The sequence below is a fragment of the Panicum virgatum genome, chromosome 8N, assembly GCF_016808335.1.
Source record: "Panicum virgatum strain AP13 chromosome 8N, P.virgatum_v5, whole genome shotgun sequence".
NCBI lineage: Eukaryota > Viridiplantae > Streptophyta > Magnoliopsida > Poales > Poaceae > Panicum > Panicum virgatum.
Genome location: NC_053152.1, coordinates 44,097,737 through 44,111,414, shown reverse-complemented (window position 1 = coordinate 44,111,414; position 13,678 = coordinate 44,097,737). Strand labels below are relative to the sequence as shown.

Sequence of the window (13,678 nt, the reverse complement as noted above, 5' to 3'; positions counted from 1 at the left end):
TGCAATTTGATGTCCATCCCAGTCGTAAGCTGGACACCCGACGACGAGAAAAGAAGCGGTCGTTATCGAACAGGCTAATGTGGTCGCTAATCGCATAGCCTAACAGTTATTCTTCCTTCTTATCCGTGCGAGAGATCGATCTACTCTTAATGCCCTTTCTCCTCTCATATCTTCCCCATGCCTCTCTAGAAAAATAACTTCCCTGCTCTCATCCGATTTGATTCTGATTTTTCATCCGATCCGCTATAGATTTCCCTGGCAAAACATGCAGATCTGCCTCCTCCCATTATTCCCCCTCCATCGATGTATACCTATTGGCGTATTGCGGCAAGCCGTTCCTGCGCACGCGACCGGCGGCGGCGGCAAGCCGTTCCTGCGCATGTGACCAAATCGAGAAGGCCAGAAGGGGCGGAGGTGCGGGCAGCTCCTTTGCACGCGCGCTGCATGGGGCAAGCGTGCTGCAAGCATCGGCGGCCAGCAGGACTACAGTACAGCAGCTTCTGCGGCGTGACGGCATCCGGAGCATAGCAGGACAGCAGCATCTGTTATTTCGCCTCGCTTCTTTAGTTTTCATTATGCCTCCTGATTTACCCAATCCAATCTCCAATTATTTGTCCGGTTGTGCTGAATTTTGGTTGTCTTACTTGATTTTTATGCATAATAATTTTGCAGACTTAGAAAATGGAGGGGCTAAGGCATTGAAATCATTTTTATTCTCCTGTGCTGTGTCTATTTTACACCCAAAGTCACGGAACCAATCCAGTCCATTAGGCAGTAGGTGTAGAAGAACCCCTTAATGCAATCGGTACTTTGTATTCTCAATTATAATTTTTAACAATTAATTATATTTTGCACATCCTTTATTTCTTTAAAATAAATAGCTTCAGATTTACATGACCTGGCATGGACTTTCTAGGCTTTCTTAGGAAGTGGGGCCGTAGGCGTGAAGTTTCATCAGCTCCTCCATTGCATGTCTTCGCAGTCCGTTCAGAACAACAGGATGAGAAAGTAAGGTTTCACTTCATAGCTGCCCAACGGCAGATTTGGATTTGTAGGTATCAACTAATCCCCTGAGGTTAGGGTTCAAATTTCTATCGCATTTTCACATGGTTTGCCTTATCTTATCTATATATTTGTTTCTGACCGAAAAGGCTGGCTACTTTTTTGTCAGGCAACTGAATCCTGTGATTTACGCTTGCTTCCTGTAGCAATGACAAATAGTTTTATTTTATTAGATGATATAGGCTCAGAAGTTATTGTCCCCCATCTGTAGTCTCGTGGGTTACAAAATTGCATATTTATTCTCAGACATCAGGGTCGGTTGGGGAGTTCATAAACATTCTTGATTATGAAAAGATTTGTTCGTACTACCATCTGGAAATATAGAATTTTAACATCATTTACAGTTATTACGTATGTCCTGCAGTCAGGAACCAGGGTGCAGAACTGCAGATGCATTGTTGAAAGGGTGCATGATTGACAAGAATTTGAAATGTTAGACTCAAGCATATCGGTTCCCTCTGCTTCATATATTCGAGTCTTTTCTTCTATGGTAAGTTGAATTTTTTTGCTCTTAACCCTAGCAGAATTGTTCCAAAGATAATATCTGTATACATGTTTGTGAAGCATGAGTAATACATTTATTAAGGCAGCACCTACATCTTTTTGGTATGAGTTAATAGATTAGCTGAATGCGAATTTTCCTTTCTTTGAGTCAAGGATAAAGATTGCTTCACTCAGGCAGTTTAATTTTCTCTGGTCAACCGTAGCATGTGTTTCCTAAAACTTGCTGGAGTACTAATTAGGCAACTTCATATGAATTGTAAATCTCACCTTTATTTCTTCAATAATTGCTGTTTTTTGTTTTAAATTTTTTTCCTTGCATAAACAAAATTTGTAGTTGTAAAATATGATTGTAATGTAAGTATATATACCTCAGTACAGATCTTATTTTTTATATACAACTATTTTCCTCCTATCATATGTAGATCGGAGTCAACTTACAAAAATGATAATAGAGATTTGGTGCCTGCAGTTTCAGCACATGGTAAATCCTGCCCTTTGTTGAGAAGCCAGTGGCTACTACTAGGATGGATCGAAGGTAGCTGCCCTGGGACAATTTGAGCCAACATGAATCAGACGGACCAGCATTGTAAGAATTTTTGCTCAAAAAGGTCTTATTTATTCTCATGCCTGATACATTTGTTTTCTTTTATCTTTGTCCTGATAAAATTTTTGCATATTGTAGGAATCAGGATGTAGAAGGATGACACGATAATTGTTTGTGGTGAGGCCTTTGATGGATGATCTTCAAGCACCATACTGCTAAAATGCTTTCACAGGACAATTCGTGAAGCATTTTTTTCTCTGCTAGGATTAGCCTTAGCCAGTTGCTCTTAGCTTATTTCTTGTATCGTACTGGTTCATTTTTTCTTGGATGCAAATAAGCATCTTGAAGTGTTGAAGTTTGCATAAATGATAAAAGTTTGCTATCACAATTTATTTGTTTCCCGCTATTGTGTTGTTACAAATATATGTGAACGTATATGGTGCAATGTAGTGGCAAATGATATGAAATTGGATGTTAGCAGTAAAATGGAGTGGTTAGTATAAAGAAGTGGTTGTTAGTGCACCGGTGCATCTAGTGCATGTACCTAAGAACAGTAAATGTGGACGTTATTACTAAAATGTGGTCGTTAATACCTTTTGTAAAATGGGGGTAATGAGATTAACGATGAAAAGTATGGTCGTTAATAATAGAAATGTGGTCGTTAATACTCTAGCAATAACGACGACATATTGCGACATATTGTCCGGTTGTTGAAAAGTTAACGACGGGAAATTATATGTGGTCGTTAATTCTTTTAATGACGGAGCGTATAACGACCATGGACAACCACATTTTTGTGGTCATTAAAAACTTTTAACGACCACATATACACTTTTAACGACCACATATGTTGTCGTTAATACCACCTATTCTTGTAGTGGGTGCCAAATCCTTGGAGGGGCCACTCACAAAAATGAGGAAGAAATTACAGCCTTGGAAAGGAAAAAATTTGACCTCCGGAGGTAGATTAGTGCTTACAAACTCTTCTCTAAGCAGTGTTCCAATTTATCTAATGGGGATGTGCAGACTGTATGAAACAAATCATCAACACATGGACTCAATCAGATCAAAATTCTTTTGGAGAGGGGATGTGGAGAAATTTAAATACCACATGGTGAAATGGGAGAAAGCATGTGTTCCTATGGATTTTGGAGGACTTGGAATTACCAACACTAGGAAATTATGAAGCCTTACTCATGAAATGGATATGGAGACTGTACAAGGACAAAAGAGGAGACATGGTCTGTGAGATGTTGAAGGCTAAATACTTGAAAAGGACTAACTATGCTAGTTACCAAGGAAAAAATGGGTCTCAGTTTTGGAAAGGAATAAATAAGTTAAAGAACAAATTTCTGTGGGGTGCTTCCTTTGTAAAAAAAAATGGAAAGAAGATTAAGTTCTGGGAGGACATTTGGCTTAAAAAATCTAAACTTAGGGACCATTTCCCTAGGTTGTATAATTGCTGCTTAAACAAAAATGCACTAGTGAGTGATTGCTGGGATGGTTCTCAGTGGAAGTTGGATTTTAGAAGAGATTTTGGTCAGGAAGAACTACATGAATGGGAGGAAATTATCCAAGAACTCAGTAGTGTCCAAATTTGTGCTGAAAATGACCAGATATACTGGAGATTGGAAAAATCTGGGTTATATACAACCAAATCAATGTATAGGCTGCTGTCTTTTGGGGGGCTTAATAACAAAAGAATGCAAAAATTATGGAAGAACAAAATGCCTATGAAACTCAAAGTTTTCCTATGGTTGGCTTCCCAAAATAAACTACAAACTGGCAAAGCTTTGAAAAACAAAAAAATGGAAGGGGGATTACAGATGCACCTTGTGTGGGGTGACTGAAGATGTAGATCATATTTTCTTTAGATGTGTTATCTCTTCTTTTGTGTGGAGTGCTTACAAAGAGGCGCTAGGGTGGGATAGGATCCCAACAAGTATGGCTGATTTCCTCAACTGTTGGATCCCGCTTGGGTGTAGGGATTACCAACTGAAACTCTTCTTTTTTGGGGTGACTACTTGGGCCCTTTGGGTGACTAGAAATAAGATGATGACTGAGGGGAAATTTCCACGTTCTCCTATTGATGCTCTGTCCAAAATTGATGTTTTTATGCAGAAATGGAGAATCTTGCTGCGCGCTGAAGAACGTGGGAAACTGGAGAATACAAAGGAAAGCATGGTGCGCTGGCTGAAGATTTTCGTCTCCAAGTCAAACCAAAGAGCGAACGTTGAAGCTTTTATTTGATTTTCTGTTTTGTTTGGTGGATGTTCAGACTTTGTGAGTTTGGAGGAGTTGGAGTGTTTTCCAGTAGGGTTTGGTTGTTTTTGTTTCTGGACGTATCTCGGTTAAGTTGGTATCCCCAACTTTTTGTAAGGACTTGAATATTGCTTTCTATAAAAGCAGGAAGATTTCTTGATAAAAAAAAAGAAACAACTATCGGAAGATTTGTATTCTTGAACAAAAAGAACTATGAACTATATTTATTTTAATAGCAAAAACAAAGGTGAAGGATATTTAAAAGAGATATCCCTTGTTATGATGTTACTCATATTATATTTGTATTTATAAAAGCGAGATAACACTTAGTCATATTTTATTTTTAATTATCTATATACAAACTACATTACACTAATTAAACAATTAATTTGAAAAGAACATATGAGATCATCTAAACGCACAACTTTATATGATTCATGTCGAACTAGCAAATTATAATTAAAACACATTTATGTTGGCATTAATCATATTAACATTAAATATGAAAAACCGAGGTAAAGACTTAATTAGATTTTAATTAGAAAACACTTGATGATGAAACATTGATCAAATTAAATTTATATTTAATTTTAAAACAAGAACTAGGGTACTAAACGATAGCTTAGGGTTTTAGAAGACTAACGCAACAAGAACGAACTGAAACAGATCTAAAATGATGAAACTATGGACTAAATGGTGATTTAAGGATCTAATCATGATTGACTGTAGACTTTAGGAGCTAGCTGCTGATTTTTACTAGACTCAGAAAATTGAGCTCGTAAATTCAGCAAAGGTTAGGGCTAGATCCATAAAAGACCACGGGTGGAGCTAGGTTGAAAAGATATAATACATCTAGGGGGTTTTCTGCAGATTTGGCAAGACACAAGACAAACAGCAGAAATTACATGTTTTGCTGGGGGCCTAATCATAAAAGCTCCAGCTACCGGCGGCCACTGTTCGCCGGAGTCCCAGTGATTCTGGGCACGAGAGAGTGCAGGGAGCAGGGGAAAAGAAAGAGGAGGACGAGGGGAACTCGTTTTGGTGCCTACCGATGGCGGAGAAGCATCACGGAGACCGGAAACTCGTCGAGAAGGGGGCGCCGGCGGCTCTGTTCGTCCTCCCAGCAAGACTAGGTCGTGCGGCTTGGTCTGGCGTTGCAGGGCTGCGTGTGTTGCGCAGGGGGGCCTGGGCGCGCTCGGGATGGGGGAGACGTGGGGACTAGCATGCAGTGCCGGGGATCAGGAGTGCGGGGAGGCACGCGGCGCTCGGCTCACTAGGTGTCGGGACTGGGTAGGGGCGGCGTGCAGGCGCAGGGCGTGGGAGCAGGGGCGAGCGTGAGCAGGTGGCCTGTGGGAGGCGCGGCGCTGGCCAGGGCAACACACGGCAGGGCACCCACATGGGGCCAAAGGTGCTGGCCCTAGCGCACGGTGGTGGTGCTTGCAAGATGGGCGGCACAGGGGGTTGCGAGGGGCAAACGATGGCGGCAGGGTAGGAGGAAGGGCTCGGGCCTCGCAATTTATAGGCGAAACGCCCTAGCTCGGCGTGGCATGCACGCCAAGGAGGCAGTGGCGACGTATAGCACCTAGACTCCATCGAGGCCTGCTGCTGGTGGCCGAGGTAGGATTGGGCTGGAGGTAGGATTGGGCTGGACCAAGGGGTTCGAGCTAGGCCGAAACAGGTTCGTTTGTTGGCCGAAGTACGTTCGGTATTGGGCCGAACAGGGAAAAGGGTCGATGGAGATAGGGCAGAGGCACTCAGCACGCTGTCAAGCAGAAAGGGCCGGCGGAGTGGTACTGGGCTGACGTAGAGAGCAGACTGGAAAAAGAAAGAAAGAAGAGAGGGGTCCAGCAGGCTACACAACACGGATGGCCGGGCTTTCATGATCATAGGAACTCAGTCAACAAGTCCTAGCACGTATGCACAGGAAAACCAAGCATAACACGGTAGGGTTGAGTCGGGTTCGTATGGTGCTGGGAGGAATCATCGAGCTGGGCCACAAAAAGAAGAAACAATGGGGAGAGAAAGGTCGAGCGAGTTGCACCTTTTTATAGGATGCGGATGGTTCGGATTGCATGATGCATGTGCCGAGGAAAGCAAACGCGAGCTATCTGATCTTGAAAGAAGCCCAAAATGAGCACGTGGCAAACCACTAGCTTGACCTGCAGATGGCATTTAGGAGTACGATAAAGTCGAGCTTGTGCGGCCAGATCGGACTCATCATCCTAGCACGTGCGTAGGAAAGCGAGGATTGACACGGTATGGCTACCATGTGCAATAAGAGAAAAGGAGATTGACTGGTGGGATTGGTAACTCTGGAGAGGGAGAGGGAAAGGAGAGACAGGCTAGCTACTATGCCAAGGAAGAGAGTGGGAAACAAGGGATGCTCGGATTGATTGAGATTGATTTGTACCGACGGACGGAATTCGAGTCGCGAAGAGAAAGGGGCTTGGTGACCGAGGTAGATCGAGTTGGATCTCGGGTTTTGAGAAACGATGCTAGTCGCAAGAGCTGACGCTGATGGAGCATCGTCGGAATAATACTGAAAACGAGCCACACGACACCGTCTCAGCATAACTTGATCGGGGAGAAATATTAATTAGAGCACGGAGAACTCGAATGAGCAAAATGAGTTGAATCCAGTCTCGGAAGAAAATAAACTGGATTCATTTTCTAGAATATATTTTCATTTCAGGCTTAAAACAAATCTAGAAAAGTCTAGATAAATATTTTAAACCACAAAAAATATTTTGAAGATCCGAAGATTCTCGGGAAAATCTAGAACATAGTTTGGGGCACCATGAGTCCAAGTAAAATACTTGGGACTCGTGAAAAGATTTTAGAGCCTTCCAATAAATGGATTTAGCTCTAGGCAAATGAGAATAATTGCTATAAATCTCTAGAAAATTCTCGGGAAATACCCTAACGATGGATAAACGTTCCTAAAAGACATTCACGTCCTAAAATTAAATATTTTATGGTGTGACAATCTAGTACCGGCACACATGCCATGTCATGTGACCACACACGGGTCCACACGCGTCAAGCGCCATATGTCCGCGTCCCTAGCATGCACACGTCCGTGAGGGTTGGAATGTACTTGGCAGTTGGATTTATATATTGGTGAGACTCACTCTTAACTAGCAAGGTGGGACAACTCCCCACACATGCCATGCCAGTCACACTTGGGCCACTAGTAGGCTCAAATTCATCCTTGTTGGGCCGGGATGTCACATAGACCCCCCTAAAGGACCCAACATCCTTGTAGGCAACAAACCTGCACACACTGGGGCAATCGACCCCCTAAAGGACCCAACATCCTCGTAGGCAACAAACCCGCACACATTGGGGCAATCGACCAGGAACTTTCCCTCTTAGCACATGTCGTCCACATGCATCTAGTACCGGCACACATGACATGTTGTGCGACCACACACGGGTCCACACGCGTCAAGCGACATATGTCCGCGTCCCTAGCACGCACACATCCGTGTAACCGCGAGGGTCGGCTCTGATACCAAATTGTAATGCCCCGCTCCCAAATATGGCTCAGTTCTACTCCAACGTTGAGTAAAACACGCAGTTGCACCACCCTGTTTACGCTTTCGTCCTCGCTTCGCGTAAAAGGGTTAACCCGAGGGTTGACATGCACTTGGCACTTGGGTTTATATGTTGGTGAGACTCAATCTCAACTAGCAAGATGGGACAACTCCCCACACATATCATGCCACTCACATTTGGGTCACTAGTGGGTTCAAATTCATCTTTGTTGGGCCGGGATGCCACAAAGTATTTGGGCAACAAGGAATGACCGGATATTTAAGTATGAAGATCCCTCGGTGGATAACTGCAAACGGAAATTTAAACATGAATTCTCTCTTCTTCTACATAGGGCAAAGCAGAGTCTTGTACCTTCTATGGAAACTTGGTTACACAATGTGTAATATTTTTCAGGTTCCATTTCCCCTTTTTTTTCTTCTTCTTTCCTCTTTGTCTTTTTGAACTCTCTGTTCTTGTAAACTTCTTTTTTCCCACTTTTTAATAAATTTACGGTAGGGGCGTGCCCCTCCTGTTTCACTCAAATAAAATACATAAGTATTGACTGTCTAGGACAGACCCAAGTGGCATTAATTAGGCATATAAGAGCTAATTGTTTTTTGTTCTTATAAATCAAGCCAAATGACATCGGCCAGCCGAGCTATTGTCTACAGCAACCTCATCCGAATGCTGCGCGTCATTCATTATTCATGGCGACATCTGCTTCATGTTCAACTAATTTAATTTGTAGGCTTGGCCAGCCTAATTTAATTTGTCTATGGGACTCTAAACTCATTTCATTGACCAGGATAGACCTGTTAACTCCTACTCGAATACATTTTTGTCTGGCAGTTTTGGATGACAAGATGCTCTCCGGATGCTAGCATCACCCTGTTAACTCGCCTACCCCAAAACAATCGAAAAGGTTAAACACGAAGACTATAATTGCAGAATATTCAACCATGCACGGCACATTGTTGTACCATGGGGTAAACTAGTTTTTAGAAGTCGATCATAAATTAGGTGTATTAGCTAGTTCAAAGTTGTTGACTATATTGAAGTAAACATTGTACCAACCTGGCAACCTGTATATCTCCCTGTCAAGCATTACTAGGCATTTGAGATCAACAACGGTTTGCACTAAGCAAACGCGTCATGTTCTCCTTATCATACGTTACATCTGCCATCATGTCTCTTGCCGACTAGAATAGTACCACTGTTGGAGAACGGCTTATTAGTGCCGGTCACAGGGCGTATTAGTGCCGGTCCCTGTGGCCGGCACTAAATGGCCGGCACTAACGTGACAGACGTTAGTGCCGGCTACTCTGACCGGCACTAACGCGCGCGTGTTAGTGCCGGTCCGAAATACCAGCCGGCACTAACGTGCCCGACCCCGCACGAGTCCTCACAGCAAGGTTAGTGCCGGCTGATATAACTAGCCGGCACTAAATGTTTTTTCTTCTTTATATTTCTTTTCTTTTCGTTTTTATACGTATGGCTATGCGTATTTCTACCGTATGTGACTACATAGTCGTACTCTTTGCATTGCACAGTATTATTAGAACAGCATATTACACTAACATTATATATATATATATATATATATATATATATATATATATATATATATATATATATATATATATATATATATATATATATATATATATTTGTCGTGTATGGAACACTTAGGAGTTCAAAAGTACATGAGATATTACAAATTATTAAGCACATCAACTATAGTAACGTATCAACTTCCTCGTCGTCGGATCTTCTTGGGCGACGGTTATACGGAGATCGCCATGAAATTCGTCCTTAGGATTTATGACGGAATCTTCGTGACGAATCGCCGGTGGTGCGCCCTGTGTACGGGATTGCTGGTGTTGGCAAATCATATATTGTTAAACATGTCTACTACAAGCAAGTGATTCAGGGAACTTTTAAAAAGTTTGGTTGGGTTGATGTACCTCGTCCATTCAATTTAAGGGAATTTTCTTGGAGATTACTCTTGGATTTCCACTCGGGATCTCTCCAACATGGCAGCATGTTTAGAATCAAAGACCCGGTTCAAGAATGTCGTGAGCTTCTACAAAATTATAAGTGTCTCATCGTTATTGATGGTCTGCAATCCACGGAAGACTGGGACCAGATAAAAGCTGCCTTGGCCTTTCAACGTGATAACCGAAGCCGTATCCTTGTCATTTCATATGAAGAAAGTGTCGCCACATATTGTTCAAAAGATAATTGGTGGAATGTCGAAGGCCTAGAAATTGACGACGCGCTTGATCTCTTGATAAGAACGGTAATTTTAATCACAACAAGCTACATGACCAAATTTATTATTTGTTATAGCGATTTATTTAGAATTTTACATAAGTGCTATGCTTACATATTATTAAGTAGGAGCGGGACGAAGTCATTTACAGTTTTACACTAAAATCTCACGCATGCCATATCAGCGTATAGCATATATCTAATCAAGGTTAATTAATCAAAGAGGAAGGCTATAGATACATATTTTGACAACTTAATGCTCCTACATACGTGTATGTACATATACTCCCCCCGTCCCAAATTATAGGTAGGTTGTTCTGGATTTTTTTTGTGCATAATTTTTTCTATGCATCTAAACATAGGCTTTATTTATATACACAGTGAAATTTATGTATAAAAAAATCAAAGCAACCTACGATTTGGAACAAAGGGAATATTGTTTATATATGTAGGAAAAAAATCAAAAAAATCAGTGTAGGAAAGATGAGCACCCACAGCCTGAGTAGTAGGAATAATCAATCACTTTAATGCTACTACATAATTTGGAATACACACACTTGTAGCTTGTGAGGTTGCAAGTAATAGTATGCATATCAGATTGAGACCAGTTTTTCTCGGGTTGCAAATAAGGTGTGCGCATAGATTGAACAGTGAATGAGCATATTGCAATTTAAGTAATCCATGTTTGCACCCGACTAGTACTACCATTTGCAATTGCATATTGAACAAAGTTGCAATTGGTGTCTTATTCACTTTGTTTCGTAACACAAACTCCGAAATGTTGCACATCTGTTATTCCTCACGCGCATAGTTTAGACGTAAATAATTGCCAAAATCTCCTGGACACGTCTTGATGTGTGAGTGTGATGGGAGACACAAATTTTGATCATGTAAATCACTGAAAGCCTTATGCTTTGTTTATTCTTATAAATTCATTAATTGGATGACAGTTGCAATAATTCTTATTCTTAAATTCTTCGTTGGGTTTAGTAGATGCTTATTTTCAAATTCATTTGATGACAGGCATCTACGAGTCGTTGGAGTAGCTGGCCTTCTGACCCGAGCCCCGCGGACATTGAGCAAGCAAAAATTCTCCTACACAAGTGCGGCGGACTACCCCAAGTGATTGTTGCTGTAGGCAACTTCATGGCTGAAGGATGGAGCATCGACAATGATGACAACTTTATGGGGACGTTGGAGACCCACCCAGCATTCGGTAGTTTAAGGGGTCTGTTTGACTGGGTCCATTCATACTTCCATTCTTGTGAAGATTTGCTCAAGCCCTGTATCTTCTATCTGTCAATCTTCCCTGTGAACCACAAAATTCGGCGGAGCCGTTTGGTGCGACGGTGGATTGCGGAAGGTTACTCCAGGGACACCAAAGAAAGGACCGCTGAGGAGAATGCAGAGGAGTCCTTTCTCGACCTCCGCAAGCTAAACATGATCCAGGTGCCGGGATCCACAAGCCTGTCCAGTTTCATGAGGATGCCCTTGTGCCAAGTCAATGGTTTCTTCCGTGAGTACATTATCTCACGGTCGATGGAAGAGAACCTCGTGTTTGAATTGGAGGGGCACTGCAGTGTGAATTCGCAACACACAGGACGGCATCTCACCATAGGGAGCACCTGGGACAGAGACATGAGTGTGTATGGGAGCATCGACTTCTCGCGGCTGCGGTCACTCACGGTTTTTGGTGAGTGGGAGTCCTTCTTCATCTCTGACAAGATGAGGATAGTCCGGGTGCTGGATCTGGAGGACACATCATCAGTGACAGATGGTGACCTCGAGCAGATGGTCAAGCTGCTGCCTCGCCTCAAGTTCCTCTCCCTAAGAGGATGCAAAGAGATCACTCGTCTGCCAGATTCCTTTGGTGCCCTGAGGCAGCTTCAGACTCTGGATATCAGACACACCTCGGTTGTCAGGCTCCCAGCAAGCACCACCAAGCTACAGAAGCTGCAGCATATTCGTGCCGGTACTACTGTACAACTAGATGATGACACCAGCATTGTTGACAGCCTAGCACCGCCGCAGCCAGAAACAGCAGTGACTTCAACACTGTCGATGAGCAGGCTTCGTCGTGCTGCTACTTTGGTGTTGCCAGAGTTGTGGACACACTGCGGACGGCTGCTTCCTGACTCTCATAATGGTGGCGTTGTGGTGCCTCGAGGGATCGGGAAAATGACGGCCTTACACAATATCAGCGTCATCGACGTCAGTGTTGCAAGTGGGTCAGCTATCCTGGAAGAGCTCAAGAACCTTAGCCAATTGCGCAAGCTTGGAGTGTCTGGCGTCAAACGGGAAAACTGTAAGGAGTTGTGTTGTGCCATCTCAGATCACGCCCATTTGGAATCCTTGTCACTGTGGCTCGGCACGAATCAAGCTGGCTGCCTGGATGCCATTTCCCCGCCTCCCAAGAAACTGGAGAGCCTCAAGCTATACGGACAAATAGACAAGTTGCCGCCATGGATCAAGCTGCTGTCCAATCTCAGAAAATTGAAATTACGGCTGACTATGATAAGGCAACATGAGGTGGATCTCCTCAAGGACTTACCAAGCCTAAACATTCTGTGTCTTTCTTTCAAGGAGTTTGAATATGGCGAGCTCCGGTTCAGGGGGTCGAGAAGTTTCCGGCAGCTCTGGATCCTTGAGATTGCTTGCAACTCAAGGTTACAGTCTGTTACATTTGGGGATCATGTAATGCCTCGGCTTGAGGTCCTGAAGATCCGCTGCTGTAATAATGTGCCAACCTTGAACTTTTCAGGGCTAGAGAAGCTACAAATTCTCAGGGAAGTCTTACTTAGAGGATCCTATGATAACAAAGTGGAGCAAGATATGCGGAGCCAACTTGGTAAGCATCAAAACAAGCCTGGTTTCAAGGTGGAACCACGTTCGAATTCGTCCTGATGGGTGCTGATCCAGCCCCAAACAAGCCTCCAACGTATTCCAAACAATAGGGTTAGCTGCATGAGTTGCCCAGGAAAACATGTTATCAAAATATTCTCGGTCCAGTTGATAGGTTTGGCCGTTTGGACATTGTTGGTTTGCTTTTTTGGCTAATAACGATCAGCTAATGCCTCCTATATAGAGGGCGCATGCCTTATTACATGAAACAGAAATTGATTGCCCTGATTCGTGTACGTGCATGGCTTTTGTATTCTCTTTTGCTACCTCTTATTTACAACTTATACATGGCTTTTGATAAGTGCTTCTGGAAAGAAGATGTTAGCAACTCCAGTAATGTAGAAGCTCAAGACGTTGATGTGCCGCGCCGAAGCAAGCGGGCTGTACAGCCCAATGGCAAGTATGTTGGAGGCGTGTGGGCTTGAGAGAGTGCGAGAACACGTGAGTTGAGGTGTGCGTGTAGCGTGAGCAACTACTTAAGCATATCTTGTGAGAGATATAAGGGAGAGAACAATTTGTATCAAAACTCCATCCGAGACAAACTGTCCTCGTGGTTTCCTCGCCAATTCTTCTCCTTTTGATCTCGATTTCTTGCTC

At 43.1% G+C, this 13,678-nt stretch overlaps 1 protein-coding gene and 1 long non-coding RNA gene across 3 annotated transcripts; both read left to right on the top strand.

Annotated features, from left to right (window-relative positions):
• LOC120686475 lies at positions 1-2,533 on the top strand. 2 transcript variants are annotated; one of them, XR_005680202.1, is made up of 4 exons: positions 1-805; positions 917-1,552; positions 2,036-2,152; positions 2,249-2,533. It is a non-coding gene; the product is annotated as an uncharacterized LOC120686475 (long non-coding RNA). The 2 variants fall into 2 exon arrangements; XR_005680201.1 differs by having other exon boundaries at positions 31-1,552.
• A 7,208-nt stretch (positions 2,534-9,741) lies between these two features.
• On the top strand, positions 9,742-13,311 carry LOC120686474 (disease resistance protein PIK6-NP-like). The gene is made up of 2 exons (XM_039968701.1): positions 9,742-10,208; positions 11,204-13,311. Exons 1-2 carry the CDS (start codon positions 9,951-9,953, stop codon positions 13,082-13,084), a joined length of 2,139 nt encoding a protein of 712 aa, XP_039824635.1. The 5' UTR covers positions 9,742-9,950; the 3' UTR covers positions 13,085-13,311.
• The last annotated feature ends 367 nt before the right edge of the window (positions 13,312-13,678 follow it).

Bases quoted from the DNA above. Each gene is read 5' to 3' on its own strand.
- LOC120686474 (XM_039968701.1), top strand. From the start codon at position 9,951: ATGTTTAGAATCAAAGACCCGGTTCAAGAATGTCGTGAGCTTCTACAA. The intron at 10,209-11,203 runs GTAATTTTAATC...ATTTGATGACAG, and splicing joins TTGATCTCTTGATAAGAACG to GCATCTACGAGTCGTTGGAG.